Raw genomic sequence first — 17,179 nt, forward strand, 5'->3', positions numbered from 1 at the left:
GCGGCATCTGTAACCTGAAGGGTATGTAACCTGAGGTACCACTGTAATCATATATTATTATATGGTTTGTCATTATTCACAGTACAGTCGTACCTTGGTTCTCGAATGGAATCCGTTCCAAAAGTCCATTCGACTTCCGAAAACGTTCGAAAATCAAGGCGTGGCTTCCAATCGGCTGCAGGAGCTTCCTCCACTCAGTTGGAAGCTGTGGACATCACGTCGGACGTTTGGCTTCCAAAAAATGATGGCAAACCAGAACACTCACTTCTGGGTTTGTGGCATTCGGGAGCTAAAACGTCTGAGTACCAAGGTGTTTTACAACCAAGGTACAAATGTAATGGAATAATAAACAGTTTAAACACATGAACTGTAAGTAAATGAACTCCTTGTGTATCACAGTTTTCCACTCAGCCTAAAACAAGTCTGCAGTCATGACAAACACCATGTCTCCAAAAGCACATTATCTCAAATGTTAAAAAAAATCTCCCTCTCCATTCTGTCCCCATTGTGTGTCTGCAGTGCATCCCCCTCTGCCCTAAACTTCACAATGTGTCAGTCTCAAAAACAGGAGCCCACAAGACAGACACAAAGGGAAACAACAGCAGAGTCAATAGCAGCAGCATCCCAGTCAAGTCCTGACTATCTACACCCCTGTCACGTAGCGCAAAACAAAAACCTTGCGGCTGCAAATTGCCTATTCCAGACGAACGGAGGGAAGAGTTTGGACAATGAATCCGGTTATCGCATCTCCTTAATGAGTTCAAATTTTAAGCTCTTAGCTCCTGGGACACAAGCTGAAACCTGGAGATGATTATCTGGCTGGTGCACAATCTTCAAATAGGACTCGGCGATTGGCCAGCATTCTTTGAAAACAAGAAGACAACAGGTTTTAATTTCTTCTCTCTCTCTCTCTCTCTCTCTCTCTCTCTCTCTCTCTCTCTCTCTCTCTCTCTCTCCCTCTCTCTCAAAAGATCTACAGCATGACATATTGACCACAACTGCATGGAGGTTTTTGAAAATGTTCAGAAGTGCGAACATTAGATTTAGTTACTTACAGCAAGTTCTATACCTTATTGTAAGTAGACCACTGAGTGTAGCACAGAACTGAATAAAAAACCATGACCCTTTTTTTACATGATTTCAATATGTTGTATTTAAACAGTGATGCCCACTACAGCTGCTGTCATGCCAGCACCTAACACCACTGGTTCACTGAGAAAAAACAAGAAGAACTAAGCCTGCCTGGCTATAAATGGCTCTGTTTGTTAAGGAGATAAGGGCAACTCTGCTTCTGTTGCAAGAAGAAAGTAAGTCAGAGAGCCATTTTAAGTACAGGAAGCTTTCAGAATTTACATCCATTTAACTTAACCCAGCATTAGGTTACCTCTAGTCTAATCTCCATTCAGGACCTGCTAGTTTGGACTGAACTATGGGAGGGGGTAATCTGCAGTTCTTGGATCCAGACATGGTCCAGCTGTGACCCAGTAACACTCAAGTAGATGGAATCAGGAGCCACCTGGAACTCCATTTCCCATACTCCTTAGTGGCAACAGATGCTCTGCTCAGGCATTCAGTTCTTATGGAAGAGAAGTCTGTTGCTGCTGAAGCAGCAGTAGCTGGTGCTATCTTAAAAGTTTTTCAGTGACTTTCATTTATCTAGCTTTTCTTTTGAAGATAACCAGGCCTTAAGTAAACCAATATGCATAGACATAGTCATTGAATATTTACAAAAGGCAAAGGAAAACAAAGGCCTAGGTCCGGCTGGGCTAGGAGAATAATTTTATCAGTCCTTTAAAAACGAACTGGCTCTTATAGTTGCAGAATTGTTTAATGACTGCCTAAATAAGGATATCTTGTCTATAAGGTAGACTCGGGCACGGATAGTAATGATATTAAAGGAAAGGGGAAACCCAGCTAAGGCGGATTTGTATAGGCCTAGCTCTCCATTGGGACCGGTAGGCCAGGAGATCAACCATAAGCATAATCAGAGCCAATGACAGGTAGTCTCCAATCTCCTAACTGGGTACAAATAAGAAGACGGACAGGTGAGGGTTGGCTGAGAGCAGACTGAGGTTGGTGGTTGAGTTTCCTCATGAACCAGACTCCTCTGTGCTGATGTGCTCTGCACTAGCTCTCCCTGATGCCAACGCCCTAATAGTAAATAGGGGAGCAGAAAGGGCAACCAACATAGTGCTTTTCAGGTATGGTTGGATTCCAGCTCCCATCAGCTCCAGAAAGTATGGCCAATGATTAGGGATTATGGGAGATGAAGTCCAGCGACACCCAGAGGGCACCGTATTGGCGACTCCTGCCCTAGAGAGTGCTCTGAGGGAGCTGAGGAACATTGAGCTCATCATGAGGTGAACCAGGTGAGGGAATGATGGTTTTTGTTGACACTTTTTCAAGAAGTTCCAGGAGCACTTAAACTCTGAAAAAGTAACCAAGGATCTGACTTTCTTTCATCCTCAGTGTTTCATGGGAAAATGATACTAAGAAAATAGCTTTTTCAAAAACAAAATATACCACTTCCTCCTTAGTTTAATAAAGATAATTGCAAGTGTTCAAGAAGGAACACAGGGCTACATTGTTGTGCTCTGTACACTTGACAAACATTGCCTCCACCACAAAAAGAACAAATCTTCTATGTCTCCGGCAAACAAATGACAAGATATAATGAGTATGTATATCGACAGCATGAAGGTAATAATTACACATCTCCATTTTATCTCAGAACTCGCCAACCTCAAACTAGCCACAATATAGGCACCAGATTGTGCAGGGGGAATTTTTGAAAGAAGGGGGGAAAAGGAGAGGGGATGAACTACATGAGGTTGGCTACAAATTCCTATTTTCTTCCAGACCAAGATAATCTAGGTATTTGATAAAATAGTTGATGTGGCAGATGAATGAACAGAATAGGGTTGCTTCCAGGATAGTGAGAGTGGATCTGCATTCATGAAATGGAATTTCCCAGAATTTTCTTTCGGGTGCAGCCCCTAAGAAACTGCTCCTGAGGACAGGGCACATTTTCAAATGTAACTCTGTATTTTTGTAATATTTTGTCTAAGTTGCCTGTTGTTGCTTCAATTCCCTGCACACCGCTTAGAGGTATTTGTAATATATTAAGCAGTATAGAAATTAAATAATCAATCAATAATCAGTGCTTTGGAGGTGAAGTGAAATTTCAACATGGTTGTGCAAACATAGTTTGGATTGCCAAACAACAACAACAACAATTTGGGACTGGCAGAACAAAATTCTCAACAAAGTGAGCACAGTCATGCCTCTTTCCTTCCATGCTCCTCTTAGAAACAGATCTCAGCGTTTAAGCCTATGATTCCACTCTCCCCGCCTCTGCCAAGAGCCTTTTATCCTTTTATCAGGTACATCAGGCTTTCAGGCTGAGCAGAGGATAAGAGTATGAAAAAAGGGACCCTATATAATTCTTCCCTTTGCCTGCTCTAACCTGGCTTTTCTCCTTGAGAGACAAAAGATACAGCTCTCTGGGTGATGCCAATTTTGAACAGGGAAATTGCCAGGAAGGAAAGAGTTCTGCAGTCCCTGCCTGTCTCACCCCAAGAGACTTTTCCTGCTCAACCCAAAGCCTCCTGCAGCCACTTTACTCGGAAAAAAGCGAGCCTTTGTGGGCAGGGTGGGAGGCAACATTAAACTAGACATGCAAGGTGTGCTTCTACCAGTAAAGTTCAGCAAAAGCCAAGCCCCATGACCATCCCTTTGTTCATGACAGTTATAGCAGATTTATCTCTCGGAGCAGCTCTTCAACTGATTGCAACTGAATAAAAAGGTTATTGTTTATTGTTCGAGATTTCTTAAGAGGGACTGGCAAGGGACGCGGGACTCCCGAGCAGGCTGCGCAGCAACAAACAACTTCAAGTTTTGTCATGCCGTGAAGAGTGTACAAGGGAGGCTTTGGCTAGGCCCTTGTTCTCCTGCCAAACACTAATGAGTTTTACCTTTTCCCCCATTGGGGTTTGTGCCGCGGCTTGATCTGAAAACAGGCACACCTTCAACGAAGAGCAACATCGCCTCCTCACATAATTGTTGCAGGCTACAGTTCACCTGCTGTTCACAATGGAGCTTCTTTCTGCTAAGATCAGCCGGACATGAAAGGGCAACTGGCAATTTGAGTGTGGCGCTGAGAAACACTGGCCAAGGACATTCTCACAGTGCATGGACAGATCTTAATTTTTAAGAAAGAGCCATGATGCTGGTTCCTAGTAATTCACAAGCCATTGAAAGTGAAAGAGACTTTAGGCTGCTGTGACTCCTTGTTTTCCATTTATACATTAGTGTACCTGAACAACATAATGTCAAACAGTGATCCTATGCATACTTGTGCTATTTTTCTAGAAAAAGAGGTAGTGGAACGCTTCCCTTGTAATAATAATAATAATAATAATAATAATAATAATAATAATAATAATAATAATTTACTTATACCCAGCACATCTAGCTGGGTTTCTCTAGCCACTCTGGGTGGCTTCCAACAGAATATTAAAATACAATAATTTATTAAACATTAAAAGCTTCCCTAAACTGGGCTGCCTTCAGATGTCTTCTAAAAATCTGGTCATTGTTTTTCTCTTCGACATCTGTTGGGAGGGCGTTCCATCGGACGGGTGCCACTACCGAGAAGGTCCTCTGCCTGGTTCCCTGTAACTTGGCTTCTTGCAGTGAGAGAACTGCCAGAAGGCCCTCGGTGCTGGACCTCAGTGTCTGGGCAGAATGATGGGGGTGGAGATGCTCCTTCAGGTATACTGGACCGAGGCCATTGTTCTCTTATAATGGCAATGTCGCCTACCTGAGAGGTGTCAAACTCAGTTCCAGCCAGTTCCGGCTGAAAAAAAGCCCTGCTTTGTTATTATTATACTGCCCTTCATTCAAAGATCACAGGATGCTTTACAATAGAAAAACACAAAAAATGCATACAAACAAAACCAATGACCTCCATCCCACTACAGCTTAAAAGGCCATAGATTGTTTCCTTAGCCAAAGGCCTGGGAGAAGTGGGATACTTTTGCCTGGTGCCTAAAGATATGCAATGAAGTTGCCTGAAGAGCCTCTTCTGAAGCAAACCAATGAGAGCTATTTCTGAATCAATGCACATAGGATTGTGCTGCAAGCCAGCAGGTTGTAGATCTCAGGTGCAACTGTTTCACCAATTTCTTTCGCTTCAGAATGTACACAAGGAATCACAGAAGAAGCTGCATGTGAAAACAGCAAACTCTAAGCTTACATATTTTTATATTGTTCAGATAACTGGACAATTTGGGTGGCCAGATAAGCTACTGTAGTGTAGGGGGCAGAACACTGGATGAGGACTGGAGAGATCAAGGTTCAAGTCCCCCACTGAGGCATGAAAATAATTGGGCGGGTCATCGCCTATTAACTCACAGATAGGGAAGCTGTGGCCCTCCAGATTTTGCTAGACTTCAAGTCCCGTCAGCCTCAGTCAGCATGGCCAATGATGAAGGATGATGGGAACTGTAGTCCAACAACATCTGGAAGGACATAGGTTCTCCGTCTTCGCATAACCCAAAATCTGCCTTGAACGAGAGGAGGGACAAGGCTATAGAAGTTTAATGTTTCTAAATAAATATTTTTTAAAAAAATACAGGGATTTTTAAAAAAATACTCCTACTCCTCTGGGCTATTGTGTGAATAAAATGGTATCTTTGTACTCCTTTGAGAAAGGGCAGAAAGTTTTAAAGACGTCAAGTTTGGTGGGAAGTGAGGATTCTAAATACTTAGCAATTAGCTTTGTATCACCCAAACCCATAGGGGGCATAGTTAGTTAGTCTTGGGCTTTCCCCAAGGAATTCTGGGAGCTGCCGTCTGGTGAGGGTATTAAGAATGTTCTATGATATACTTAGCTCTCCACACAGAAATAGTTTACTTTGGAGAAGGACTTGAATGGCTAAATTTGGTTTAAGGGCCAAAGTGTTGATGTGCCATTAGTCCCTATGTGAGACAAATACTGAGCTGAAGACACAAGTGCCAATTAATCAGCCGCTGCGGGAACTTGTAATTAGCAACTAATTCCAGGATGCCTTTGCTCGCCACAGCCTCAGCTCCCCCTCTCATTGTGAGGAGACTCCTTTCATGGATTCATTATAACAGTCACTCCTTCACAGGGGAGGAAGCGAGAGAATTTCTTTCATGTTCCACCTCCCTGTTCCTCTACTGTCTCTCTTAGTTTTCAAGAAGGCAGGTTTTTTTCTTTGCTAAGCTAAAAAGTCTGAGGTCCCTGGTTCCAAAAAGGACCCACAAAAAGGAAGCAATTAAAACTCTCTGAAAGAACACAATTTCTAAATGCACAGGATATGCAAAACATGGTTATGCTTAGGTAAACTAAGAAGACGTAGCTTGAAGTCTGACTATATGTACATCAGGAAGAACTTTCTGATGGTAAGAGCTGTTCGACGGGCTCCCTCAGGAGGTTGTGGACTCTCCCAGAGGTTGGATGGCCACCTGTCATCTAGTTCAGGCATGGCCAAACTTGGCCCTCCAGCTGTTTTGGGACTACAATTCCCATCCCCCCCGACCACTGGTCTTGTTAGCTAGGGATGATGGGAGTTGTAGTTCTAGAACAGGTGGAGGGCCAAGTTTGGCCATGCCTGAACTAGTTGATTGAAGGCTTGGAAAGGATGATCTTCAGGATCCCTTCCAAGTCTTCAATTCCATGATTTCATGATCCGTGCAAAGCACATGCCAGACCAACTGCATTTCAGTCCGTCTCTACACCATCTAATATTGTGGGAGAGGAATGCTACCGTGTCAACGGGACTTGCGAACGTTTTAGGCACGCATTAGCGATCGTGCCTCACCATGTCCTGGAAAAATCTTTGAACGAAAGGACGACCAGAGGATGGTTTATGATTTTGTCATATGCCAGCAATGCAGCAGCCAACACACATCAGCCCTTAATAATTCATCAGATTACTGCTATGTAAACAAAAATGAAAGGGAATTTCCTCGCAATACATTCTTGTTCTCCAGAGGGAGGATGACAGTCATTAGCCTCTCTGGATAGTCCATTTTGTTTAAGCAGAGGGTCAGCCAGGTTTTTGTCAGGCCTTGGCCAAAGGTCAGGCTCTGGACAGTTGTGTTCTGGGACTTTGGGGAAGCTAGCTGTCAGTCTCCATGAAGCTACGCAAAAATTCAGGAGTTTCTAGGCATCTTTCCACCCACTTCTAGGTAATCAAGAGGCATTATCCCAGTCAGGTCTGGATGTAGGTTTGATGAGGCCTTAAGCTACTGAAGGTAATGGGGCCCTTTATATGTCCAGCTGTCCTTTGTCAACAACAAATTGTTGCTGTTTTTTGTGATGAATATATGCTGTATGGTTATTTATGGACCTAATAGGTATCTAAAGCCATTTGCACATGTACCCTATATACAGAAATGAGCAAGCCAGTGATATTTTAGGGAGCAGGCTAGCAGGCAGGGCCCATTACTTACATCATAGGAGCCTACACAACTGTTGCTGCATGTAGATTTAGTTTTTTATCTTATATTTTGGAAATGTACATCCAGGTATTTTTCCTTTAATTTTTTGGGCCCCCCCAAGAGAGTGGGGCCCTAAGCTATAGCTTGTTTAGCTTATATGTAAATCCAGCATTGATCCCAGTTCAAGAACATAAGATGAACCTGCTGGATCAGGCCAATGTTCTGTCTAGAATCATAGAATTGTGGAGTTGGAATGGGCCTCCAAGGGTCATTATTTATTATTTATTTTATTTATTTTATTTGCATACTGCCCTATACCCAGAGGTCTCAGGGCGGCTCACAGAACAAAACCAGAACACAAAACCACAAAATATATAATGAAAATAAAAACAACAACCAAATAACCTCCCCCCAAAAAAAACATTTTAAAAGGGCATAGGATCATCTAGTCCAGGGATCAGCAAACTTTTTCAGCCAGGGTGGGGTGGGGTGGGGGGTGATATCATTTGGGCAGCCTAGGGCCTCCATACACACTGCCCAGGCTTGCACCCTGGGGGTGGGGTCACTTTGGTGTTGCTAATGCAGCAACAACAATGCAGTTGTGAGTTATCCGTCTCTGCAGCCACAGTGGGCGCTGTGATTCCACAGCGGTTTGACTTGACACTCGGAGGCACACTCCATCGTTTTTCAAGAAAGACGGATGCCAGCAACCGTCACCGTCGGCAGAGGCGGAGCTAGCCGGGGCGAGCTGTGGTGGGGCCGGGGCGGCGAGCATCCCATGGGGGCGGCATGGTGAGCACAGGGGCGGTGCCGCCCGCGATGAGCAACTCGGGGGAGGACGAGCGTCCCAGGGGGGCGGTGCAGCGATGTCACCCCCTCAGGGATGACACCTGGGGCGGACCACATACCCCGCAACCCCCTTCCTCTGCCAGTGCCCATCGGCTTTCATAGCTCCATGTAACCAGATTGCAGCCTAGGTGTGCAATCCACAAGCACAGACAAGCACATTGATAGCGCATGTGGTGCTCTGGTTAGAGTGCTGCACTAGGAACTAAGAGACCACAGTTCAAATCCCAAGGTCACTCAGTAGGCGATCTTGGGCCAGTGACAGTGTCTCAGCCTGACCTACTTCACAGGGTTGTTGTGAGGATAACACAGAGGAGAACCACCTTGAGCTCCTTGGACGAACGGTGGGCTATAAATGCCAAAAATAACAATTAACATGAAATCTGCCACTGACTTCAACAGGATGGGAACGGCATCCTTAAGAGAAAACAAACCTACAGTAACTGATGTCCATTCTAAACTGGGTCTTGATTCTGCCATACCTTGAAGTCACACAGTCCTTACGGAACATCAAGCCTAATCGCGGATCCGCTACTATCATTCAGCAGCCAGATTTGAGAGAAACTTCAGACGTTTCAAAAGCGTCAGAAAACGAGAAGGCTAATTAAGGACTCCAAAGGATTAACTGAAGGCATTTGGAAGGGTGGGAACCAGGCAAATCGAGTCTAGTACTCTGGAGGCGAGAAAGCTAAACCTCCCCCAATTCCTTGGGGTCTACCATACCCAGTGCCCCTGAATCCCTGCATACTGACAGGCTTGTTATTGTAGCTAATATTAACAATTATCCTGCGGAAGAAAGATTTATTGTGCTACTTTTGTGCTCTGTGGCGCCAGAGTTATGTCCTAAACCAAGAAACAAGATAAAATTTCTCCCTACAGAGGTGCCTGAGAAAAGGTGGAGCCGTGACTCACACTGGAATCAGCTTACCGTGATAATGCCAGGTAAATACATATTCGGCAGAAAAAACTTGTCCTTTGACAGTTGATGAAACACGCTTTGGAATACCTGGAGGCAAAAACGACTCTCACCTTCCCCCTCCCCCCTCCAAAATGTTTGTACATCTGCATACTTCTTGTACTTGGGAACTAAAAAAGTTGTAAAGATGCTGGCGATATCCACAAGCATTGCAGGTGTATTGAAATGACTCCAGGCCAGAAGACGCACTGCAGCAGGGGTAGCCAATGTTGTGCTCTTCGGATGTTTCATACTACAACTCTCACCAGACCCATCCAGCATGGCCAATGGCCAAGGATGATGGAAGTGGCAGCCCACAACATTCGGAGGGCAACAGGTCAAGTACTCCTGCAATGCCAATTCCAGGCTGGGAAGCCAGCTATCGTTTGTTTATTCCAACCATTTTTATCTTGCTCTTCAGCCAAAGAAGGCTCCCAATGCTGCTTGACAACAAGACTGGGCACTATTCCATCTTCCATGTGACAGTCCTTCAGATATTTGAAGATGGCTACCTTATCACCACCACTTGGTATTCTGTTCTCCAGGCTAAACAAATCCAACTTCCTCAACTGTTCCTCATAAAGCTTGGTTCCCAGATCCTTGATCATCTTGGCTGCCCTCCTTTGTACATGTTCCAGTTTTTCAATATCCTTCTTAAATTGTGGTGCCCAGAACTGGACACGGCAGTCCAGGTGCGGTCTGACCAAGGCAGGATAGAGTTGTACTACTGCTTCCCTTGATATGGACACTAGACTTCTGTTGATGAAGCTTAGAATAGCATTAGCTTCTTTTGCTGCAGCATCACACTGTTGACTCATGGTTAAGCCTGTGGTCTACTAAGACCCCTAGATCCTTTTTACATGTACTGATGTCAAGTCATATGTTCCCCACCCTCTATTATGGGGAGGGGGAGCACCATGTACACTACTTTGAGCTTGGAAGAAAGGTGTGATAAAAATAAAACAACTCTTTCAATTCCAACTGTTCATTGCAAGGATTCTGCACCTAAGGAACAAGCCCTACTTTGCTTTCCCCACCTTCCCTCCTCATCTGTTTTCTGTCGTGTCTTTTAGATAGTAAGCCCGAGTATAGGGACTGCCTAATCCAGGGGTTGGCAAACTAAGGCCCGGGGGCCGGATGAGGCCCCCCAGGCTCGTAAATCCGGCCCACGGACCCTGCCACCTGCTCGGTCAGTCCCTGTGCGCTGCACGGGGTCTGATTTCTGCGACATTGGCATGGCTTCTGGGTGGGCGGAAACGTTGGCAAGGCTTTGGATTGGCTGCAGGAAGTTCCTGTAGCCAATCTGAAGTGTGGACACCTTTGGACAGGCAGCAACGCTGGCGTGGCTTCGGATTGGCTGCAGGAAGTTACTGCAGCCAATCCGAAGCCTCACCACCCGCAACTGAGGTAAACCCGGCGCGGCCATGGACAGAGAGGCAGGCGGGCAGCGCCATAGGCATCATGGCGGGCACGTCACAGGGCTTCAGCCAGAGCTTGGCGGGCTTGCTGGCCCTGGCACTGCTGGTAGTGGCACACTTGGCGGCTGTGCTGAAGCAGCTACAGGGCGAGTTGCGCGACGCATGCATGGCCTGCCTGCTGACCTGGCTGCAGTGTCTGGTGCACACTGCCTGGGAGCTCCATGGGGATGGGTTGATGGAGCGGCTGCTGCTCGTCAACACTGGTGAGCGGATGGCGTCGAGACACGCTCCTGAGTGTGTGCAGAGTGTGTTCCTCCTCCAGTCCAGAGGCAGCTGCGGGACTGGCTTGCAGGGTATTTATATTTTTCAAAATATAGTCTGGCTCCCCACAAGGTCTGAGGGACAGTGGACCGGCCCCCTGATGAAAAAGTTTGCTGACCCCTGGCCTAATCATAGCTTTACAAAGGTGAAGGATATGATGAAATCACCCATGATAAGATTTCTGATTTCATGGAGTTCTGATGGCTTCCTACTCCTATGGAAATGGGAATGTATCTACTCCATCAGGGCAGAAGATCGACATGTGACAGGGTGGGAAAATGGGCACTCTTCTCTGGTTTCCCTTTTAATCTGAGCTGGAGAAGAATCCAGCACCTGTTCTTTCAGGTGGGCTTTTTCTGAGTTTGGCTTGGGAGAATGTTACTGGTATCCCATGGGACTCAGTAAGGGAGGAATTGCTGTTGGCTTAGGGGAAGCATCTGGCTTGTCACTCACATCTTCCCAGTCCCACAATGACTGTTCTATCACCTTTGGTCTTTGAAGCATCAGCTGTCCTCCAACCCCAAACTAATGAGAGAATCAGTTGGGCCTCAGATATGCCTCCCATTCCATTGCACCAGCTTGGGAAGAAGGGATTGGATGAGTGAGATGCACTTATGATTAACAAAGAGAATATATATATATATATATATATTGAACTTGCCCTTTATCTAATGTCTTCATTTGAAAGTAAAATGTGCTGCAATACTGTGTCTAGAAACATAAAAAAAATCACTGGGGTCTGAAACCCAGATTAGGCAACCTCTCTTGTGCACTTGAGATGTTATTGTTAATCTTCACATTTCAAGGGCTCCTCTCTAAAAAAAAGAAAAAAATTGTTATCATGCCAGGCTCTGATTACGGTAAAAACAAACTCAGGATTTTATTTAGTCTATTGATGCAGACACTGAAAGCAATAGGTCTTATAATGCTGAAAAACATAAAGGTGAAGACCGCCAGAGTGTTCTCCACCTTAAGCTCTCCACACACGACTGTTTTCCTTTTGACGCTGTCTGTAAGTTGTTGAAGTAGAGATATTTCTTCAGAGTTTTATAATTTGCAAAAAGCAAATTTAAATGACATTACAAATTAAAACATAGAGCCTGAGGATGTTATCTGTGAGGTTCGTGCACAAGGCTATACTTTTTACGCAGACGTCATTTGTAAAGATATTCTACCTATGTACAGGAAGAAAATGAGAAGTTCATTTATATCAAAGTTAATATTCAGACATTTGCAATTTTTCAAAGAAAGAAAGGTTAAACATAGCTTAAATGAAGTATTTGATAGAACAAAATGGTTTTTTAAATGTTGCCAAGAGTAGAGGCATGCTATTTTATTGATACCAATATCTTTTAAAAAAGAAAGAGCACTAGAAATAGAAAAACAAGAGAAACAAGACAACAGAACTCTTGGAAAGGGAAATGTGCAAGAGCCCAACATTTATCGGATCTGCATGAGTTGATTGCATCCCATTAATTTAAAGTGTTTGCTCTCTGAAACATTTACTTTAAAACAATTCACTTATTTTTGCATGAATACTTTTGAGAGAATGTGTGCGGATTTTAAAAATAGCACAGTTGAAGTTCATTGCCAGGATGATCTTAGATGACTTGGGGTGACATCAAACATTCCAAAGCTCCACTTTTTCATCCAGCAAAAAGGTGAAAGGGAAGAATACTACAGTATTTCCTGCAAAATCACGATGGAAAGCCATAAAAAATATGTGTTGCTATTGCAATGCAGATGCCGTAATGCCCATAAAGAATCTTCTCGTATTGTTGATAAAAGTGCAAGCTTCTCACTCATATTTGTGGAGAAGGAACTGTCAGCAGACCAGTTGGCTTAATTTTGTTGATGCCTCCATCCAAAATGCAAACCCTTGGATATTTGACTTTCACCAGGTGAGCTGCAAACTGAAGCAGAAAGACCCAATGTCAGGAAGATGCCTATCATTTTTGAATGTGCACATACACATTAGCACAAAGCAGCAAGGTGGCTTGCTAGGATACCTGCATCATCTTATTAATCAAACCACAGTATTGCTTTACAAAATTATTTCAAGGTATTTTGCCTGTTCTCTATAAAGACAGACAAACAAATACAGAAACAACAAACAAGCAAGCAAGCAAGCAAACCAACCAACCAACCAACCAACCGTACTGTGCTGATAAAAGATTAAAAGTTGTTGCTTTCTTAAGGCAAGGGGTCGGTGGTGAAACATGTGCTGAAGGACCTATGTTCCATCCTGGGCAAAAAAGAAAAGGAAGGCAGGAAGGCAGATGATAGGAATCTGAGGCAAGGGGGGAGAGACAACACCAGGCTAGATATGTGCTCCAAAAATGAAGACGACTCTTGCCCAAATGACAATAGATGCCCCCCAAAAACGCAAAGTAATACAAATCAGGCAATGGCAGTGGAGGCTAGTTCATTAGGGCAATGGGGCACTGTCCCAGCAACCACCGTCTGCCTTCCATCAGCCCCCACCTGCCCTTCTTACAACCAGTCCAGGTTGTGGCTGCCGCCTTCCTCCTTTGTCTCAGTTCTGCAGTCAGGACGATGGAGAGGAAACTAGAATTTGTTGGCTATGCCTGTGATTAGTTCTGGTTCTGCCAACTGCTGGGCTCCCTGCCTTCCACCCTACCAGCCACTGTGGAGTAACGGATTAACTTAGAAACAACAGAGAAACAACTACAGGACATTCAGAAGACGCCAGAAGGCAACTCTGTACAGCAAAGTTTTTAGTGTTTGATGTTTTATTGTGATTTTATATTGCTGGAAGCTGCCCAGAGTGGCTGGGGAATATAAATGATAAAATAATAATAATGATAATAATTGCTATACAAAGATTAGGCGAAACAGTAAAAGAGGGGTTCTTTGGGTTTAAAGAGAAACAACAGCCATTCTTGTGTTTATGCTGCATAATTAAACTGCTTTAAGTAGAGGTTGGATGGCCACCTGTCATGGATACTTTAGCCGAGATTCCAACGTTAAATAAGCTGGAGTTCTTGTTATTAAATATACCAAGAAAAAAGCACACCACGAACTCAGGCCAATATAAGTTTCAGTAGTGGGATTGGTCCCTACTCGCAAATCAATAGTCAATTGTAACAAAAACTAATCCATTTAAAAGTATGTATTCTAACAAGGATTACAGACTCAAATAGAGATTACAAACTCAAACTCATAGGGATATGTATATCCAATTATGGATCAGAAACCAGTAAGTTCATGTTAGTCCATAGTCATACTTTCTCTCTTCACACACACCCTCCATATTGCTGCCTGTCGTGTGCCTTCAGGACATGGCCTAAGAAACAAATGGTGAACCTGCTGTATCCTGAACTCCAGCTTCCATGAGTCCTAGCCAGAACGGCCAATGGGCAGGAATGATGGGAGCTATTGACCAGAAGCTACTGCAGCGTCACAGGTTTCCAGTCCCTGTGTTAAAAACTCTCCTGTTGGCTGCAGATGATCTTTTTGTATGCCACAGCTTCTCATGTTGGGCTTGAACCACCTGCAGAGTTTGGTGAACAATCAAAGTACACTGTACACCTATGCAAACAGAGACACAGCTGATCACACAGATGTAGAGTACTGAGTGTAGCTGCTGCTAAACAAACCACTTTAGTAAAGACCAAGGCCAAACAACCTTGGCGTCTGTGTCTCCATTCAGGTTGCTGCCAGATAGACAGAAGGGCGCTGTCTGTGGTCAGGAGAAGGGGAAAACCCAGCAAAACATTAGCTTTACCCAGGGGACGACACTGCAACAATGTGGGTAGACCAGAAAATACAGCTCTTTGCTTCCTTTGCCAAGAATCCGAGTTGTGTTGCTTTGGCTACAAGCAACCTTTATGGACTTTCCATTGGTACATTTCAGCCCTCAGCTTTCTGTGGCCTGTGATAGCATCGCATGTCTTCTTAAATCTCTTCTCTGTCTTGCATTCATTCAGCCCACTCTGAATGCCCTTACAGTGGTACCTCGGGTTACATACGCTTCAGGTTACATATGCTTCAGGTTACAGACTCCACCCACCCAGAAATATTGCTTCAGGTTAAGAACTTTGCTTCAGGATGAGAACAGAAATTGTGCTCCGGTGGCGCACAATTAGGCCTCATTAGCTAAAGTGGTGCTTCAGGTTAAGAACAGTTTCAGGTTAAGTACGGACCTCCGGAACGAATTACGTACTTAACCCGAGCAACCACTGTACTGGAAAACTCCTCCATAGTCTCACCCTTGCAATTTCTTCACTCTTAAGTCCCAATGCACTCCTGCATGCAACCTTTCCCAGTTGCACCCTACCCCCCGGTCATCTGACAGTTGATTATGCCCCTTATTCTTTTCTGCCTCCTATGCCTTTCAGAACACCTACAGGATATCAGCTCTCATTTGGTCTCAAAGCTAATATTTTCTTTGAAATTCCAAATCATCCATTCATCCACCTTATATTTTCAATATCCCAAGGCCCAATTATAAATTAGTCAAAGCAACTGAAATAAAAACCATAATCTTCCCATATTCTTTCTGGGTTGAATTTTAGACTGTAAACTCATTGAGGCAGCACCCTATCATCTTCAACTCTTGTGATGCACATTGATGGTGGCATAGCTGTTAAGGGGAATGTAAGTTATTGTGCAGAAAAACCAGCCATTGTGCACATTCACCAGGCCTCACGGAGAAGGTGCATATTAACCTTCCTTGCAGAAGGAATTGTGCACATTTCCTTATCAATATATAGTAGAAGGTCTCCATTATGATTCCTATGTAGCTTGACCCTACCCTGTTATTAAGCTTTTTTCCTTATGCATTAACCCGTATACAAACAAAAAACTGGGCTGATGAAGTCAGTCTTTTCTACCTCATTGTCAGTGGCTTGGAAGGACCCCTAGGTCACCCTACACTACAGTATTCCCACGCATACCTGGGAGATGCATCTGAGCACCAAAGGGAACCTGCTCCCAAGTGGTTGCAGCTGTATATGAAGGGGCCATGAATACAGAACTACAACCCTTGAGATCTATTCATAATTTCAAGTGAAAAGCCAACAGAACTCCAGTTATGTATTTTACGGCTGTGCCTTTGGCTTCCGCTTATCCAAAAGGCAACTGTGTGTCCTGAAGATTTGCTTCTCGCTCAGAGCTGATAAATCTTGCGCTGTGCTATTCTTCCATAATGCCCAAGTAATCATGATGTAGTAAAACAAGGATTTCACTGAAACTTTGACAAATGACCTTTTAAACCTCCCAACGGGACAAAGGGCTATTACTACCCTCATGCTGGGAGACCCTTAGCAACCAGGCTGGAGCGGATCTGTGACAACTGCTGAAATATCAGCTGTAAGAGAGAGAGAGAGATCAGCAGAGTACTGCAGAAGAAATGTAGTGCCTTTTGCTAGCTGGGTGGTCCAAAGGATGAGGAATACTGCAGAGAAAAGAAATGGCAAAGAGCTTGAGTGGAAAGGGACAGAATGTAAAATGTGACATGGAACTAGGTGGTCTTGTAAATAGAATTCGGGAAGATATTTATTGATGGGATGAAGGACAGCGTGTGCTTGCATGCATCATTTTCACCAGAGAAAGACATCCATGGATGCAATTTGAAAAGGTGACAAATCACAATAAATAACAATGAAAGCAGCCCCGCTCTCCACCCAATTTAAAAATAGTCATGCCTCATGTTGCGTCTGCTTCAGGTTGTATTTTCTCAGGTTGCGGACTGCTGAAACACGGAAGTACTGGAACGGGTTACTTCCTGGTTTCGGCAGTCGCGCATGCGCAGAAGCACTAAATCGCGCTTTGCGCATGCGCCGAATCGCAACCCACACATGCACAGACGTGGGTTGCGAACGCTGCGGGTTGCAAATGTGCATCCTGCACGGATCACGTTTGCAACCCGAGTGTGCGCTGTATTGGATTATGTCTAGGCTCCATCTAGGTTACTATCCAACAGCACCAAATAATTGGCTGAGGCCATGTTTCATATTCAGGTCTCACATGCACCAAGAAAAGGTCAGAGGTGATGCCACACAGGCTAGTTGCTAGAAAGACATGACATCTTCTCCACCTGTGCTTTCTGCAAAGTAAAACACTGCTAGAGGAGCATTGGTGGTTATTGCTAATTTCCTTTATACAGTTCCATCGGTGTGCATGGCACTTTACATAGTGCCAACCC

General features: G+C 44.4%; 1 protein-coding gene across 2 annotated transcripts in view; it reads right to left on the minus strand.

The window, feature by feature from the left end:
* Positions 1 to 11,865: 11,865 nt before the first annotated feature.
* The window catches only part of TBCK (TBC1 domain containing kinase), an 86,489-nt gene continuing 81,175 nt past the window's right edge, over positions 11,866 to 17,179 (minus strand). For both annotated transcript variants that reach the window (XM_081924905.1, XM_081924906.1), the window contains exon 26: positions 11,866 to 12,923. In XM_081924905.1, coding sequence (XP_081781031.1) covers positions 12,813 to 12,923 — 111 coding nt within the window. In that variant the 3' untranslated portion in view covers positions 11,866 to 12,812. The remainder of the gene's footprint in view (positions 12,924 to 17,179) is intronic.

Source organism: Podarcis melisellensis, assembly GCF_964234715.1.
Source record: "Podarcis melisellensis genome assembly, chromosome: 9".
In the NCBI taxonomy this organism is placed as follows: Eukaryota; Metazoa; Chordata; class Lepidosauria; order Squamata; family Lacertidae; genus Podarcis; species Podarcis melisellensis.